General features: G+C 33.0%; 1 protein-coding gene across 4 annotated transcripts in view; it reads left to right on the plus strand.

Annotated features, from left to right (window-relative positions):
* Positions 1–14,036, plus strand: part of SKIC3 (SKI3 subunit of superkiller complex) — a 116,035-nt gene that overhangs the window by 89,843 nt on the left and 12,156 nt on the right. For all 4 annotated transcript variants that reach the window (XR_013167067.1, XM_077139123.1, XM_077139125.1 and 1 more), the window contains exons 36-40: positions 1,185–1,306; positions 3,121–3,279; positions 10,158–10,310; positions 11,789–11,919; positions 13,745–13,868. Coding sequence is in view for 3 of the 4 variants with exons in the window: in XM_077139123.1 (XP_076995238.1) it covers positions 1,185–1,306; positions 3,121–3,279; positions 10,158–10,310; positions 11,789–11,919; positions 13,745–13,868 (689 nt within the window). In the remaining variant the exon portion in view is untranslated. The remainder of the gene's footprint in view (positions 1–1,184; positions 1,307–3,120; positions 3,280–10,157; positions 10,311–11,788; positions 11,920–13,744; positions 13,869–14,036) is intronic.

Consider the following 14,036-nt stretch of genomic DNA (forward strand, 5'->3'; position numbering starts at 1 on the left):
GAATACCTTGCTGTGAAAATGAAAACACCATGTACAGAGCAGGGGGAAATATTTGAAAGACCTGTGTCTGATGAAGAACTTGTATCTAGAACATAAAAAACTTTTACTACTCAATAGCAGGAAGATAAGCAACCTAACAAAAATCTGGGTAAAAGATTTGAACTGACACTTGTTAAAAGAAGATACATGTGTGGCAAATAAACAGGTGAAACGATTCTCATCCTCATTGGTCATTAGGGAAATTCAAATTAAAACCACAGGGGGTATACCACTAAACTCATCCTGGAATGGCTAAAATAAAAAAAAACTAATCATAGCAAATGTTGGGGAGGATGAAGACCAACTGAAATGCTCATACAATGCTGATAAGGATGCAAGATGGTTCAACCACTTTGGAAAAAAAGTTTAGCAAATACTTAAAAATTAAAAAGTTTAAAGTTAAAAAATGACCCACCCATTGCACTCCTCTGTATTTATCCAAGTGAAATGAAAACATGTCCGTAAAAAATACTAGTACTCAAATATTCACAACAGGTTTATTTATAATAGTTAAACCCTGGAAATATCAATAGGTGATAAACAAATTGTGGAATATCCATTCTTATGGAATACTGCTAAGCAATAAAGGGATGAGCTCCTGATATATGCAACTATATCGATGAATTGCAGAATAATAATGCTGAGTGAAAGATGACAAATTAAAAAGAGTACATATGATATTATTCCATTCATAGAAAGGTTTAGGAAATGCAAATCATTCTATTGTGACAAAAAAAAAACGATGAAGGATTGCCTGGAGACAGAGCATAAGGGGGAGGGAGTGGGTTGGGAGCAGAAGTGATTACAAAGGGGCAGGAGTAAATTTTTGGTGATGATGAATGTGTTCATTATCTTGATTGTAAGGATGGTTCATAGAGGTATACCATATGTCAAAACGCATCAAATTGTACAGTTTGTGTATATATGTCACATGTATGTAAGGTTTTAATTTATTCAACCGCAAATATTCCTGCCATGAAACATTTCAGAAACTTGTTTCATGTCAGGAAAGATTAAAGTATATGTAAGTTTTAAAAAATTGTATATACATGATCAGTGTAATTATAATACTATTAGCAACTAATTACTCCTGTAAAAACACATAAATTGTGGAATAAAGTAACATTGGTATTTTTTGTTTCTAGGTAAAGACAAAGAATTCCCTGAAAATTACAACAAATCTCTTGAAAGGTGGTCTCTCTCCCAAGCTGTCACTGGTTTAATAGACACTGGAAGACTATCTGAAGCTGAAGCCCTCTGCACAAAGGTATCATTACGGGACTGGCCATTAAGATTCATGGATTATTATCTATCTTGGAAAATAAGTTCAGAATTGTAGTACTTGTTATTGAAAGAGCATATGAGCCAGTTACTGTGTTTAGGATTTTGTATTTGAACTTCACATCAACACTTTGACATGGATATTTATTATCATTCCCATTTTTATAAATGAGAAAACTAAATCTCAGAAAGGATAAATTAATTTACACAAGTTCACAGCTAGAAAGTTGACACAGTTGTGATTTGAACTCAGATTTGTTTGACTTTAGGACCTAGGTTTGTTGTTGTTGTTACCATAGGGAAGCAATGTTTTATTTTGCTTTCTGGTTGCTCCCTTCAAAAGGCTACATTTTCCAGCAAACCTTCATTTTTTTGAATTTCTGAACCACTTAGAATGACTGTAGAGATTGTTTAGTGGATGACTAGAACTACTGATACTCAGTAATCAGTTCTCATGTGCCTGGATCATAGGACTCTGTGACTTTAGGTTGTTTTTCCAATTCTTAATGCCTTGCCTGGCACATTGTAGGGGCTCAATAAATATTTATTGAATGAACAAATCAGTTTCATAAACCTACTCAGAAATAAGTTAATGGGTATAGAGAGTTTTAAACATGACTTTTTTTTTTAAACATGATGTTTCAGAATGCTTACCTTGAGATTATTTTGTCTTCTTACAAATGTTTTTTGAATGATCAATATTAAATTTTACAGAGAAAGAAGAATAGATCTTTGAAAATCTCTTGGGTTCTTGAATTCTCTAAAAAGCAGGGTAATTCATTTCCACTTTTATTTCAGGCATTCCATCTAAGATAAGTTCAGGGTAGGCTATTATTATACATTGGGTGTTTAGGAAGCATAAATTGACGGTTATTATGCTGTCATTGATAAAATGAGGGATACTTATATGAACCTCTCCTCACTCATTTTATTGTTTCTTACCTTAGAGGGAAGCAGTTGAGCACTTTTCAGAAGTACATTTAAGACTGATCTAATGAGTAAAAAATAGAGAACTATCCATTGAGAATCAAGCAATAAAGAAATATTAGTGAAGTGCTTTTTTAGAGAACTTCTTTAGCTTCTTTCATATATATGTATATATATATTTCATATATATATATATGGAAGGAGCTACATATATGTATACATATGTGTGTTACATTAATAGTTTAAGGAAATGGCAAAATGGGTCAGTTCTCATATTCCCAATGCCTAAGAAATCTTTGCCTGGAAGTAGATTATGCAATGAAATATCTTAGTTAAGAGGTTGAGAAGGAAAAAAATACTTACCTCTTTCCTTCTTCTGAAATAAAAGTTTATTCCAATAAGAAATAGTGGTAGCCTTCATGGTTAATTTTATATTTTCCTAATTCAGCTAAATTTTTCAGGATCCCACCCAAGAATAAAACAAATCAAAGGGACATACTAAATCTAAAATAGTGAAGGCCTTTTTTAAAGGACTTCCTTTAGCTTCTTTCATATATATATATGGAAGTAGATACATATATATATAACTATATTACTGATTTTAAAGAATGTTTAAGTGTAGAGTTTGTTTTATTTATTTAGCTTTTACAGTTGTTTACTTTTTAATAAAAAGTTACTTTTAAGGCAGGCAATGGTGGCTCAGTGGCAGAGTTCTCACCTGCCATGCCAGAGACCCGGGTTCAATTGCCCATGCAAAAAAAAAAAGCTAATTTCAGAAAAATCTTTTTTAACATGGAAAATAACTTAATTACCTCTTGCCTTTAACATTTAAGACTGTATTTGATGTGTTTCTATTTGGTATTTAATTTGTAGAATTTAAAAAGTAACCCTGATCAGCCAGCGATTATTTTACTTTTGAGACAAGTTCAGTGTAAACCACTCCTGCAATCACAAAAGCCTCTCCCAGATGCTGTACTTGAGGAGCTACAAAAAACAGTCATGTCCAACTCAAACTCTGTTCCAGCTTGGCAAGTAAGTTCTTTCTTTTCTTACGTTAGTTCTGAATTTAAATACTCCATCATATTAGGTGAGATCAGGGGTATGGTCCATTTTTATTTGTCTTACCTTTAAACTCACAATATATTTCTTAATGACCAGATATAAAGGGTATTGTGATTAGAGGGGCTAAGGAATTCAAATGCTTATTTAGAAAATTTCCTTAATGTAAAATAATGTTGAAAATGCTGTCTTTTTACATGAGATTGATGTAAGGAACTTGAAAATGTTACAGACATTTTCTAATAAGAGTATTAAAGTAGTGTATAACCTAAGGGGGATATATGTAGTTTTTCCCTAGCTGCTTTACAGGTAACTGATATCCAGGATTCTAATGGGTATTTAAGTGCTTTTAGAAACAGATTCAGAATGCCTGAATATACAGCTTGTCTGCCCTTTTAATCTGGCTCTGCTTATCCACAGTGGCAAACATACAGTGATTACTATGTGCTTTATTCTTATTGATATTAGAATACAAAAAGCATGTTATTACTTTGTTCAGTTTGTTGTATTTCCGTTTGGGCCCCAGTGAAACTATCAAAGGGGCTTCTTGATACAAATTTTATAGAAGCTTATTATTTTACTATGATTTATTCTTTAGTCTGATGTTTCATTATACCACCATTTTGTGTCATTGCTTAGAAAGGTTATCAAATGGCATAAAATAGTTAGGTAATATAAGCTAGTTTTGTTTTCTCGTGATCCTTATAGAAAAATGATACTTATTCTCCTCTCTTAGAATGTCATGTATGGCTAAGATACTTTAATTCTGAGATCAATTGTATTTTGGTGATCTTGTATCCTTGTCATGTGCTTCAGGACTTCATTTCGTCTTACTGCTGCGTAATATTCCTTCTTATGTATATGTCACAGTTTGTTAGTCCATTCTTCTGTTGATGGGCACTTGGATTGTTTCCATCTTTTGTTGATTTTAAATAATGCTGCCATGAACATTGGTGTGCAAATGTCTCTTTGTCACTACTTTCAGCTGTTCTGGGTTTATTCCAAGTAGTGGTATTGTCCGAGTATAACTGCAACTTGATAGTTTCCTAAGGAACCACCACACTGTTTTCCATAGCAGCTGTAAAATTATACATTCCCACCCGCAGTGCATAAATATCCCAGTTTCTCTACATTCTCTCCAAATTTGTAGTTTCAACCTGTTTGTTTATAGCAGCCATTCTTACAAGTGTGAGGTGGTATCTTATTGTAATCTTGATCTGCATTTTCCTTACAGCTCATGAGAATGAGCATGTCTTCGTGTGCTTTTTAGCCATGTGTATTTGCTGTTCAGAAAAATACCTGTTCATATCTTTAGTCCACTTTATAATTGGGTTGTTTGTTCTTTTATTGTTGAGTTGTATCATTTCTTTATGTGTGCAGGATATCAAACTTTTATCCGATGTGTGGTTTCCAGATATTTTCTCCTGTTGAATTAGCTGTCTCTTCATCTTTTTGACAGTCCTTTGAGGCACAGAAGAATTTGATTTTGAGGGATTCCCATTCATTTGTTTTTTTTTCTTTTGTTGCTTGTGCTTTGGGTGTAAAGTTTAGGAAGCTTCCTCCTATTACTAAGTCTTGATGATGTTTCCCTGTATTTTCTTCTAGGAGCTAGGAGCATTATGGTACTAGTACTTATTTTAGGTGTTTGGTTCACTTTTTTAAAAATTATTTATTTTTTATTGATATATATTATATATTCACATACCATGCGATCATCCAAAGTATACAAACAGTGGTTCCATAATCATCATATAGCAGGTCATTTATCATCACTGTTGACTTTTTTTTAATTTTATTTTTTTAAATACCAAAAAACAAAAAGCAAATGCAAACATTCCTACTTTGATCATTCCATTCTACTATATAATCAGTAATTCACAGTATCATCACATAGTTGCATATTCATCATCATAATCATTTCTTGGAACATTTGCATCTATTCAGAAAAAGAAATAAAACGAGAACAGAAAAAAATTTATATATACCATACCCCTAATCCCTCCCTTTCATTGATCACTAGCATTTCAAACTAAATTTATTTTAACTTTTGTTCCCCCTATTATTTATTTTTATTCCATATGTTCTACTTGTATGTTGACAAGGTAGATAAAAGGAGCAACAGACACAAGGTTTTCATAATCACACAGTCACATTGTGAAAGCTGTATCATTATTCAGTCATCATCAAGAAACGTGGCTACTGGAACACAGCTCTACATTTTCAGGCAGTTCCCTCCAGCCTCTCCATTACATCTTGAATAGCAAGGTGATATCTACTTAATGCATAAGAATAACCTCCAGGATAACTTCTTGACTCTGGAATCTCTCAGCCACTGCCACTTTGTCTCATTTCACTCTGCCCCCTTGTGGTTGAGAAGGTTTTCTCAATCCCTTGATGCTGAGTCTCAGCTCATTCTAGGATTTCTGTCCCATGTTGCCAGGAAGGTCCACACCCCTGGGACTCATGTTCCACGTAGACAGGGGGAATCACATTTGACTTCTTTTTTTTCTTTTTTTGTGACAAATAACATAAATACAAAAAAGGGATACATTTCAGAACACATCACAACAATTAGTTATAGAATAGATTTCAAAGTTTGGTATGGGTTGCAATTCTACGATTCTAGGTTTTTACTTCCAGATGCTCTGACTGGACACGAAAAGAAATTTCAATATAATAATTCAGCAATCATATTCGTTTGTTAAACCCTATCTTCTCTGTATGACTCCACTATCAACTTTGATCTTTCTGCTAAGGGTATTTGGGTGATGCCTATTGTAACCTTTTCATGTTGGAAAGGGTGGTCGATAATATAGGATAAGGAGATAGAACTAGTTGCTGTTCTGGGAAGGCTGGGCCCTCTGCATTTCAGGACTTATCTGGTCTGCGGACCCATGTTTGACCCACTCTGAGTTAATTTTTGTATAGGGTATAAGGTAAGGGTCCTCTTTAATTCTTTTGGCTGCTGATGTCCAGTTCTCCCATGCCTATTTACTGAGAAGACTATTTTGTCCCAATTCAGTGGTTTTGGGGTCCTTGTCGAAGATCATTTGACCATAGATTTGGTGATCTATTTCTGTATTCTTGATTCAGTTCCATTGGTTAATACTTCTATTAACAGCCAGTACCATGCTGTTTGAGAACTGTGGCTTTTAAAATAAGTTTTAAAATCAGGAAGTGTTTATCCTCCTACTTCGTTCTTTTCTTAGGATGCTTTTAGCTATTCCCTTCCAGGTGAATTTGGTAACTAGCTTTTCCAAGTCTTCAAAGTAGGTTGTTGGGATTTTGATTGGTACTGCATTGAATCTATAGATCGATTTGGGTAGAATTGACATCTTAACTACATTTAACCTTCCTATTCATGAGCAGGAAATGTCTTTCAACCTATTTAGATCTTATTTGATTTCTTTTAGCAATGTTGTATATTTTCTGTGTACAAGTCCTTTATGTCTCTAGTTAAGCTCATTCCTAGATACTTGATTCTTTTAGTTGCTATTTTGAATGGAATTTTTTCTTTCATTGATTCCTCAGTCACTGCTTAGGTAGAAACATTACTGATTTTTACACATTAATTTTATAACCCACCACCTTGCTAAGTTTATTTATTAGCTCATGTTACCTTGTTGTAGATAGGATTTTTCGGTATAATATTATGTCATCTGCAAATAATGAAAGTTTTACTCCTTCCTTTCCAATTTGGATGCCTTTCTTTTTTCCTACCTGATTGCTCTAGCTAGACTTCTAGTAGAATGTTGAATAAAAGCAATGACAGAGGGCATCCTTGCTTCGTTCCTGATCTTAGGGGGAAAGCTTTCAGTCTCTCACCATTGAGTATGATACTGGCTATGGATTTTTCATATATGCTCTATATCTTATTGTAGAATTTACCTTTGAGTCCTACCTGCTGAAGTGTTTTTATCAGAAAAGGATGTTAAATTTTGTTGAATGCTTTTTCAGCATCAGTTAAGATGATCATTTGATTTTTCCCTTTTGATTTGCTAATATGCTATAATACTTTAATTTATTTTCTTGCATTGATCCATCCTTGCATTCCTGGTATTAAACCCAGTTGGTCATGGTATAATTCTTTTAATATGTTATTGGATTCTATTTGCTACTATTTTGTTGAGAACTTTTACATCTATGTTCATTAGGTAGATTGACCTTTAGTTTTTTATAGCATCTTTGTCCAGTTTGGATATTAAAGTGATGTTAATTTCATAAAATGAGTTAGGTAGTGTTCCTTTTTCCTCAATTTTTTGAAAAAGTTTGAGCAGGATTGGTGTTAGTTCTTTTTGAAATGTTTGATAAAATTCCCCTGTGAAGCCATCTGGTCCTGGACTTTTCTTTGTAGGGAGATTTTTGATGACCAGTCTTTATTTGTGATTGGTTTTGGTGAGATCTTCTATTTATTCTTGCATCACTGTAGTTTGTTCATGTGTTTCCTGGAATTTGTCCGTTTTATCTGAGTTATCTAGTTTCTTGGTATAGTTGTTCATAGTATCTGCTTATGATTTTTTTTATTTCTTCAGGGTCTGTGGTAACAACCCCCCTCTCATTTCTGATTGTGTTTATTTTCATTCTCTTTCTTTTTTTCTTTGTCATCCTTGCTAATGGTCCATTGCTTTATTTCATTTTCTCAAAGAACCAACTTTTGCTTTTATTGATACTTTCTATTGTTCTTTTGTTTTCCCGTTCATTTAATTCTGCTTTAATCTTTGTTATTTCTCTTCTTCTATTTGTTTTGGGATTAATTTGTTGTTCTTTCCCAAGTTTCTCCAGGTGAGCAGTTAAGTCCTTGATTTTTGCTCTTCTTTTTAATATAGATATTTAGAGCAATAAACTTTCCTCTCAGCACAGCCTTTGCCGCATCCCATAATTCTGATATGTTGTATTCTCATATTCCTTCATCTCCTGATAGCTTCCAGTTTCTCTAGCAATTTCTTCTTTGACCCACTCATTGTTTAAGAGTATGTTATTTAATCTCCATGTTTGTGAAAGTTCTCGTTCTTTGGTGGTTATTGATTTCCAGGTTTATTCTATTGTGATCAGAGAAAGTGCTTTGAATTTCAGTGTTTTTAAGTTTATAAAGACCTGTTTTGTGCCCCAGCATATGATCTATCCTGGAGAATGTTCCATGGGCACTAGAGAAGAATGTATATCCTGATATTTTGGGGGTGTAATAACCTGTACATGTCTGTTAGTTCTAATTCGTTTATCAAATTAAGTTCTCTATTTCCTTGTTGATCCTCTGTCTAGTTGTTCTATCTATAGATGAGAGTGGTGTATTGAAGTCTCCTGTTATTGTTGAAATGTCTATCACTGCCTTCAGTTTTGGCAATATTTATTTCATGTACTTTGAATCTCCTTGAATGGGAGCCCAGAAATCCTTCAGTGGGTCCCAGGAATGCTGGAGGCAGTATGAGGTCAGATGGTGGCTTCCATTACTAGGCATCCTCCAGTGTGAACCAGCTCCATGTGAAATAGGAAAATAAAGAATGTCCAGGAACCCTTTATTTTTCAGATAACTGATATATAAAAAAAGAAGGACATAGACTTCCTCCCCTAGCACTGATATGCACTGTTAAGAATCCACTACTTTTTATTTCATTTTATAAATAGACTATAATACACCTTTTTTTACTGTTGGTGGATGTTTGGGTTGTTTCCAGATTTTGGGTATTATGAATAATGTTGCTATGAACATCTTTGTATGTGTTTTTTGGTTGATCATAGGTTATATGTATGTTTACTTTGTTTTAATTATTGTAGCTTCATAATTAGGCTTAATGTGTGATAATAGTAAGATCTCCAGGATTTTTGTTTTTAAGCTTGTCTTAGTCATTCTAGATCTTTTGATTTCTATATAAATTGTCAATTCACACACATACAAAGAGGAAAAAACCCTACTGGGTTCTTGATCTGGATTGTAAGGGATTTGTAGTTTAATTTGGGGAAAATTGACAAAGTAGTAATACTGAGCTTTTCTCTCCATGAATGTGGTATATCCTACAGTTTACTTAAGTTTTAAATTCCTCTCAGCAATGTTTTGCAATTTTCAATGTTGAGGTCTTTTACATGTTTTTGTTAAATTTATTTTATTACCCACCCTGTATCATCGAAATTGGTAAATGTTTTGTGCACACTTGCAAAGAATGTGTATTCTGCAATATTTGTCTTATCTTTTAAATATATCATTTAAGTCAAACTGCTTAATTACTCTTAAATCTTCTATATCCTTACTGATTTTTTGGTCTGTTTCTTTTACTGTTTGCTGAGATAAATGTGTTAAAATAAAATCTTCCAAATGTGATTCTCTGTTTTTCTATTTCTCCTGTCATTTCTGCCAATTTTTGCTTCATAAATTTTGAAGCTATGTTATTAAGTGCATACCAGTGTAGGAGTGTTATTTCTTCCTGTTGAGTGGACTCTTATCATTATGAAATATTCAACTTTATCTCTTTTAATACTTCTTGTCTTAATGTCTACTCTGTCTGATATTAATTAGCAAGCTTTGTTTTGGTTAGTATTTACATAATATATATATTTGTGTGTGTGTGTGTGTGTATGTGTTTTTGTACACTACATTTTAATTTTGTTCCTGACTTTACATTTTGGGGGACTTTTCAAGACTTCGTACTAGGAGCACATGTAGCTAGTGAGCTATTGCTAATAGAATGGGTACATTCTATTTCTTGACCTGTGATTTTTGTTTTTCAGGCACAAAACTTAACCAATAATAATTAAGAAAAAAATTAACACTTCATCAAAGTATATTGAATTTGCTGGAAGTGGGGGTACTACGCTGTGTACCATATGAAAACATTTTGGTTTTTTTTTTTATTCCTTAGTGGTTGGCACATGTGTATCAGTCCCAAGGAATGATGGGTGCTGCAGAGATGTGCTACAGAAAGAGTCTACAAGTGGCTTCACAACAGGGCAGCTGGAATGGGAAGCTCTCAAGTTTGTTGAGACTAGCACTTCTTGCATTAGAAGTCTGCATGGTATGATCATGTTATAATTATGAGTGATTTTTTTTATCTTCCTTTATGATGAAAGCTCTATCACATAGTGATATCCTATTGACTTGTTTCATTTTCTTCTATCTGGCCTCTTGATAGACTTTGTAATTTGAGCTTTTGATGGAAATGGAGTAACATGAACCCATAGTAATGTTTGGGAAAAAAACGAAGATTAGAATTTTAACAGTTGAATTGTGGCAGAATATACATTCTTGTTTCTTGGTGATTTAGTATTGAGAACAAGGATATTCAGTTGTATAATCATATTAAGTACATTCATCAAGTTCAAGAAATTTAACATTGATATAAAAAGCAAATAGTCTATATTCCAAGGTTTTCAGTTGTTCCAGTAATGTCCTTTTGGGCATTTTCTCCTCCATTGTTAGATCTAAGATCATATACTGCATTTAATTGTCATTGTCTCTTTAGTCTGTCTCTTGTTTTAAAAATTGTTGTAAGAGTTATTGGTTTTTAAAAAGATGTTAGGAATAATTTTATTAGTGTTTAACTTGCCCTCTTGATCAGACATTCCCAAGTTCCCACAACTCTCATCTTCATAGAAGATGCTTCACGGTCTGCTCTCTCTCTTTATAGCTTCCTCGTCCTTGATTACATAAGTGTAATTACTTTTGCTTGCACTGCACTCAGAGTTTACTGCTCTTTCTTTTTATAATTTAGTGTTTGAAATGGACTCTGTATTGATTTATTATATCCACTTTATTATTCTAGATACCACTAATTAGAAAATCTTGGTTAAAATTTGAGCTTTCTAAATAAGAGTCTTAATGTATTTTTTTCTCTTTGTATAATTCAGTGGAGTATTTACTATTTTTTTTCAGTATGTTTTTTTAGGAAGAATTTCCTAACAAACTCTGCTAATTCTCAACCCAACCACCCCCACCAGTCTCTGTCAGCACCCCCCATAATTTCTGTGAAAGGTGAAATTTCAAAATGAGTTTTCATTATTGATAACTTTGATTTCCTTCTTTATATCTGAAATGCTTAATGCTTTTTCTGTATTGGGATTTCATTAAAATATTTCATTTCAGCCTTTCCCCTTTCCTTAGATAATTTTTGAAATATTGAAGTATATATTTATCACTACCAGTTTAAGAATTAGTCATGTTAAATTGGGTTTTGTATATTTGGTAGATCAAAAGCTTCCTGAATGATAAATTTTATCCACTTATATAGTATATTAATATATTTTCCTTTAACAAATACGTTAGTTTTTTAAATGATACCGTCCCTTTAAAACCTTCCTTTATCTCATTTGCCTTATTTTAGAGCTACTTGAGGGCAGGGAACAGGTCTTAATCATTTTTTAGTAATTATGCTTCTTGTAATCTTAACATGGTGACTTACGCAGATCACTGCTCAGTAAATGAGACTTGAATTATGTACTCTTAAAGTAAATATGTTAAAGGTTTTTATTTAATATTCATCTTATATTTTTACAGGCTAATGTTTCCAATGATCATTGGCCAGCCTTGGTTCAAGAAGCTACAACTGAAGCCCTGAAACTTTGCTTTTGTCCAATAGCTGTCCTCTTACAAGCTTTGTTACAATTCAACCGCAAGATGGGTGCAAGGTATGAAGGATCTTTGTGTGATTTTTTTTTTCTTGGAAATATTTATTTTCATTCAACATGTCTAGGAAACGATTAAAGAAACATAGTTATTTTAATAAACTGGTTTAACAAACTTTGGGATTATTCATATCTTTGGAAGAGCTGATGCTGGTAACCCATTAAGGGAGAAAATAAAGTCTTAACATTTGCTTAAAAAATAATTAGTTATACAGATAAAGAATAAAAGAGATTTGACTTGACAACATTTCAAGTGAAGCAACCTTGTAATTTTTTGTTTTCCTCAGTCTCAGAATGGGTCAAAAATATGATGTGGCTTCTAAAAACAAACCAAACCAAATCAAAAAAAAAAAAAAAATCAATTTCTAGGTGACATTAATACAAGTTCTTGCTAATGCAATAAGCTATAAGAAAAGTAATAAATATTGAAAAGGCATAGAAAAATTGTTTGTAAATAATGTGATTTTATATCTAGAATATCCCAAAGCTTCTCAGATTAAAATATAAAAATTCTGGCAATATTTTTATTGGAGGGTGGGAACAGGATCAGGAATAAATTTGAACAAAATGTCTTAGAGGTTACATGAATGAATAAACATGTAAGAATATTTTTAAATTCTGAAAATAACATCTGACTGTGATAGATATCAAGAAGAATACAAAGCAACCGTAAGTACAACAATGGTGTAGCGGTCAACGTTACTGAAATAAAATAATACCTATAAATATGTGGCAAAGGCCCATCACAAAATAGGAGTGAAGGAAGAATTAAGACACTCTGGCTGATAAGCAATTCCAACACTATGTATTAATATTTATTTATTTGGGGGCATTTATTTTTTCTGTGACTAATTTCACCAAGAAATGTTTTAGGCTATAGTTTAAATTTCCTAACAAACTCTGCTAATTCTCAACCCAACCACCCCCACCAGTCTCTGTCAGCACCCCCCATAATTTCTGTCACCCCAAAAGCAGTCCGTATAAACATATAGTCTGTGCTTACTATGTGATTCCTATGCAAAACATCTTCAAGACAAGTCCTTTAACTGTGCTTCAAACTAATTACTACCTATCAGACCCTCCTATTTAGCAGTTCTGAAGTCACCACTATTTATATTATTCCTGCCAATACAAAAGTTTTCAGAATCATGCCTGTTAGTAAATTGGGAAGTAAAAAATGACAGCACAGCTTTAAATCAGCAAATCTATTACATAGATTTATATATTGTATTCGTATCCTTGAAAACATACACTAAAATCCTGATATTTATTATGCACTTAACCTCTAGTGTAGGTGCTGTTTCTTCTTGTTCCACTCTATATCACTTTTGTATTATTTCTTTATTTATTGCCTATTTTCAAAAAAGACTAGATGTAGAACACTCATAAGTACTCAAAAAATAGGGGCCTCTTCTCCATTCTATCTAGAAAGAATCTTTATCTGCAAGATGAGAATAATAAAAGTAAACTAGGGCAGTGTGACAGGTGCTCAGTGGCAGAATTCTCGCTTGTCGAGCTAGAGACCTGGGTTTGATTCCTGATGCCTGCCCATGCGAGAAAATAAAAGTAAACTATAAGGTTGTAACTGTTATATATTATCATATGTGTAAAAAACTTAGCATAGTACCCATTACATAGTAAGCACTTAATAAAGGTTACCCATTATTACCTTTGTTGTTATCTGAATAAAAAAATTCATGAAGTAATCAAGCATTACATTTGCAAAAGAATGAAAAAGGTAATTACATAGTGTATGTTTTAGACTAGTATGTGACATATCTGTATTAATTTATGTGCTTTGGGTTAAACTTAAATATCTTTTCACCAGAGAGACACGGCGACTTCTGGAGAGAGTAGTGTATCAACCTGGATATCCCAAATCTATCATATCAACTGCCCGGTGGTACCTTCTGAGACACTTGTATGCCAAAGATGACTACGAGCTAATTGATGTAAGGCATTATTTTATTCAAAATATTTTTTTGAATATTCCAGGGTACCATCTCCCACAGAATCTTTAAATAATTATCAAAAACTGGCAAGGCCAATTTCCTCAAAACTCTGGAAAACAGTTAAAGGATTGAGTAACTGGGCAAGTGCTGAGTCAAGAAAATGTGGCT

This window comes from Tamandua tetradactyla, chromosome 21 (genome assembly GCF_023851605.1).
Source record: "Tamandua tetradactyla isolate mTamTet1 chromosome 21, mTamTet1.pri, whole genome shotgun sequence".
Taxonomy (NCBI): Eukaryota; Metazoa; Chordata; class Mammalia; order Pilosa; family Myrmecophagidae; genus Tamandua; species Tamandua tetradactyla.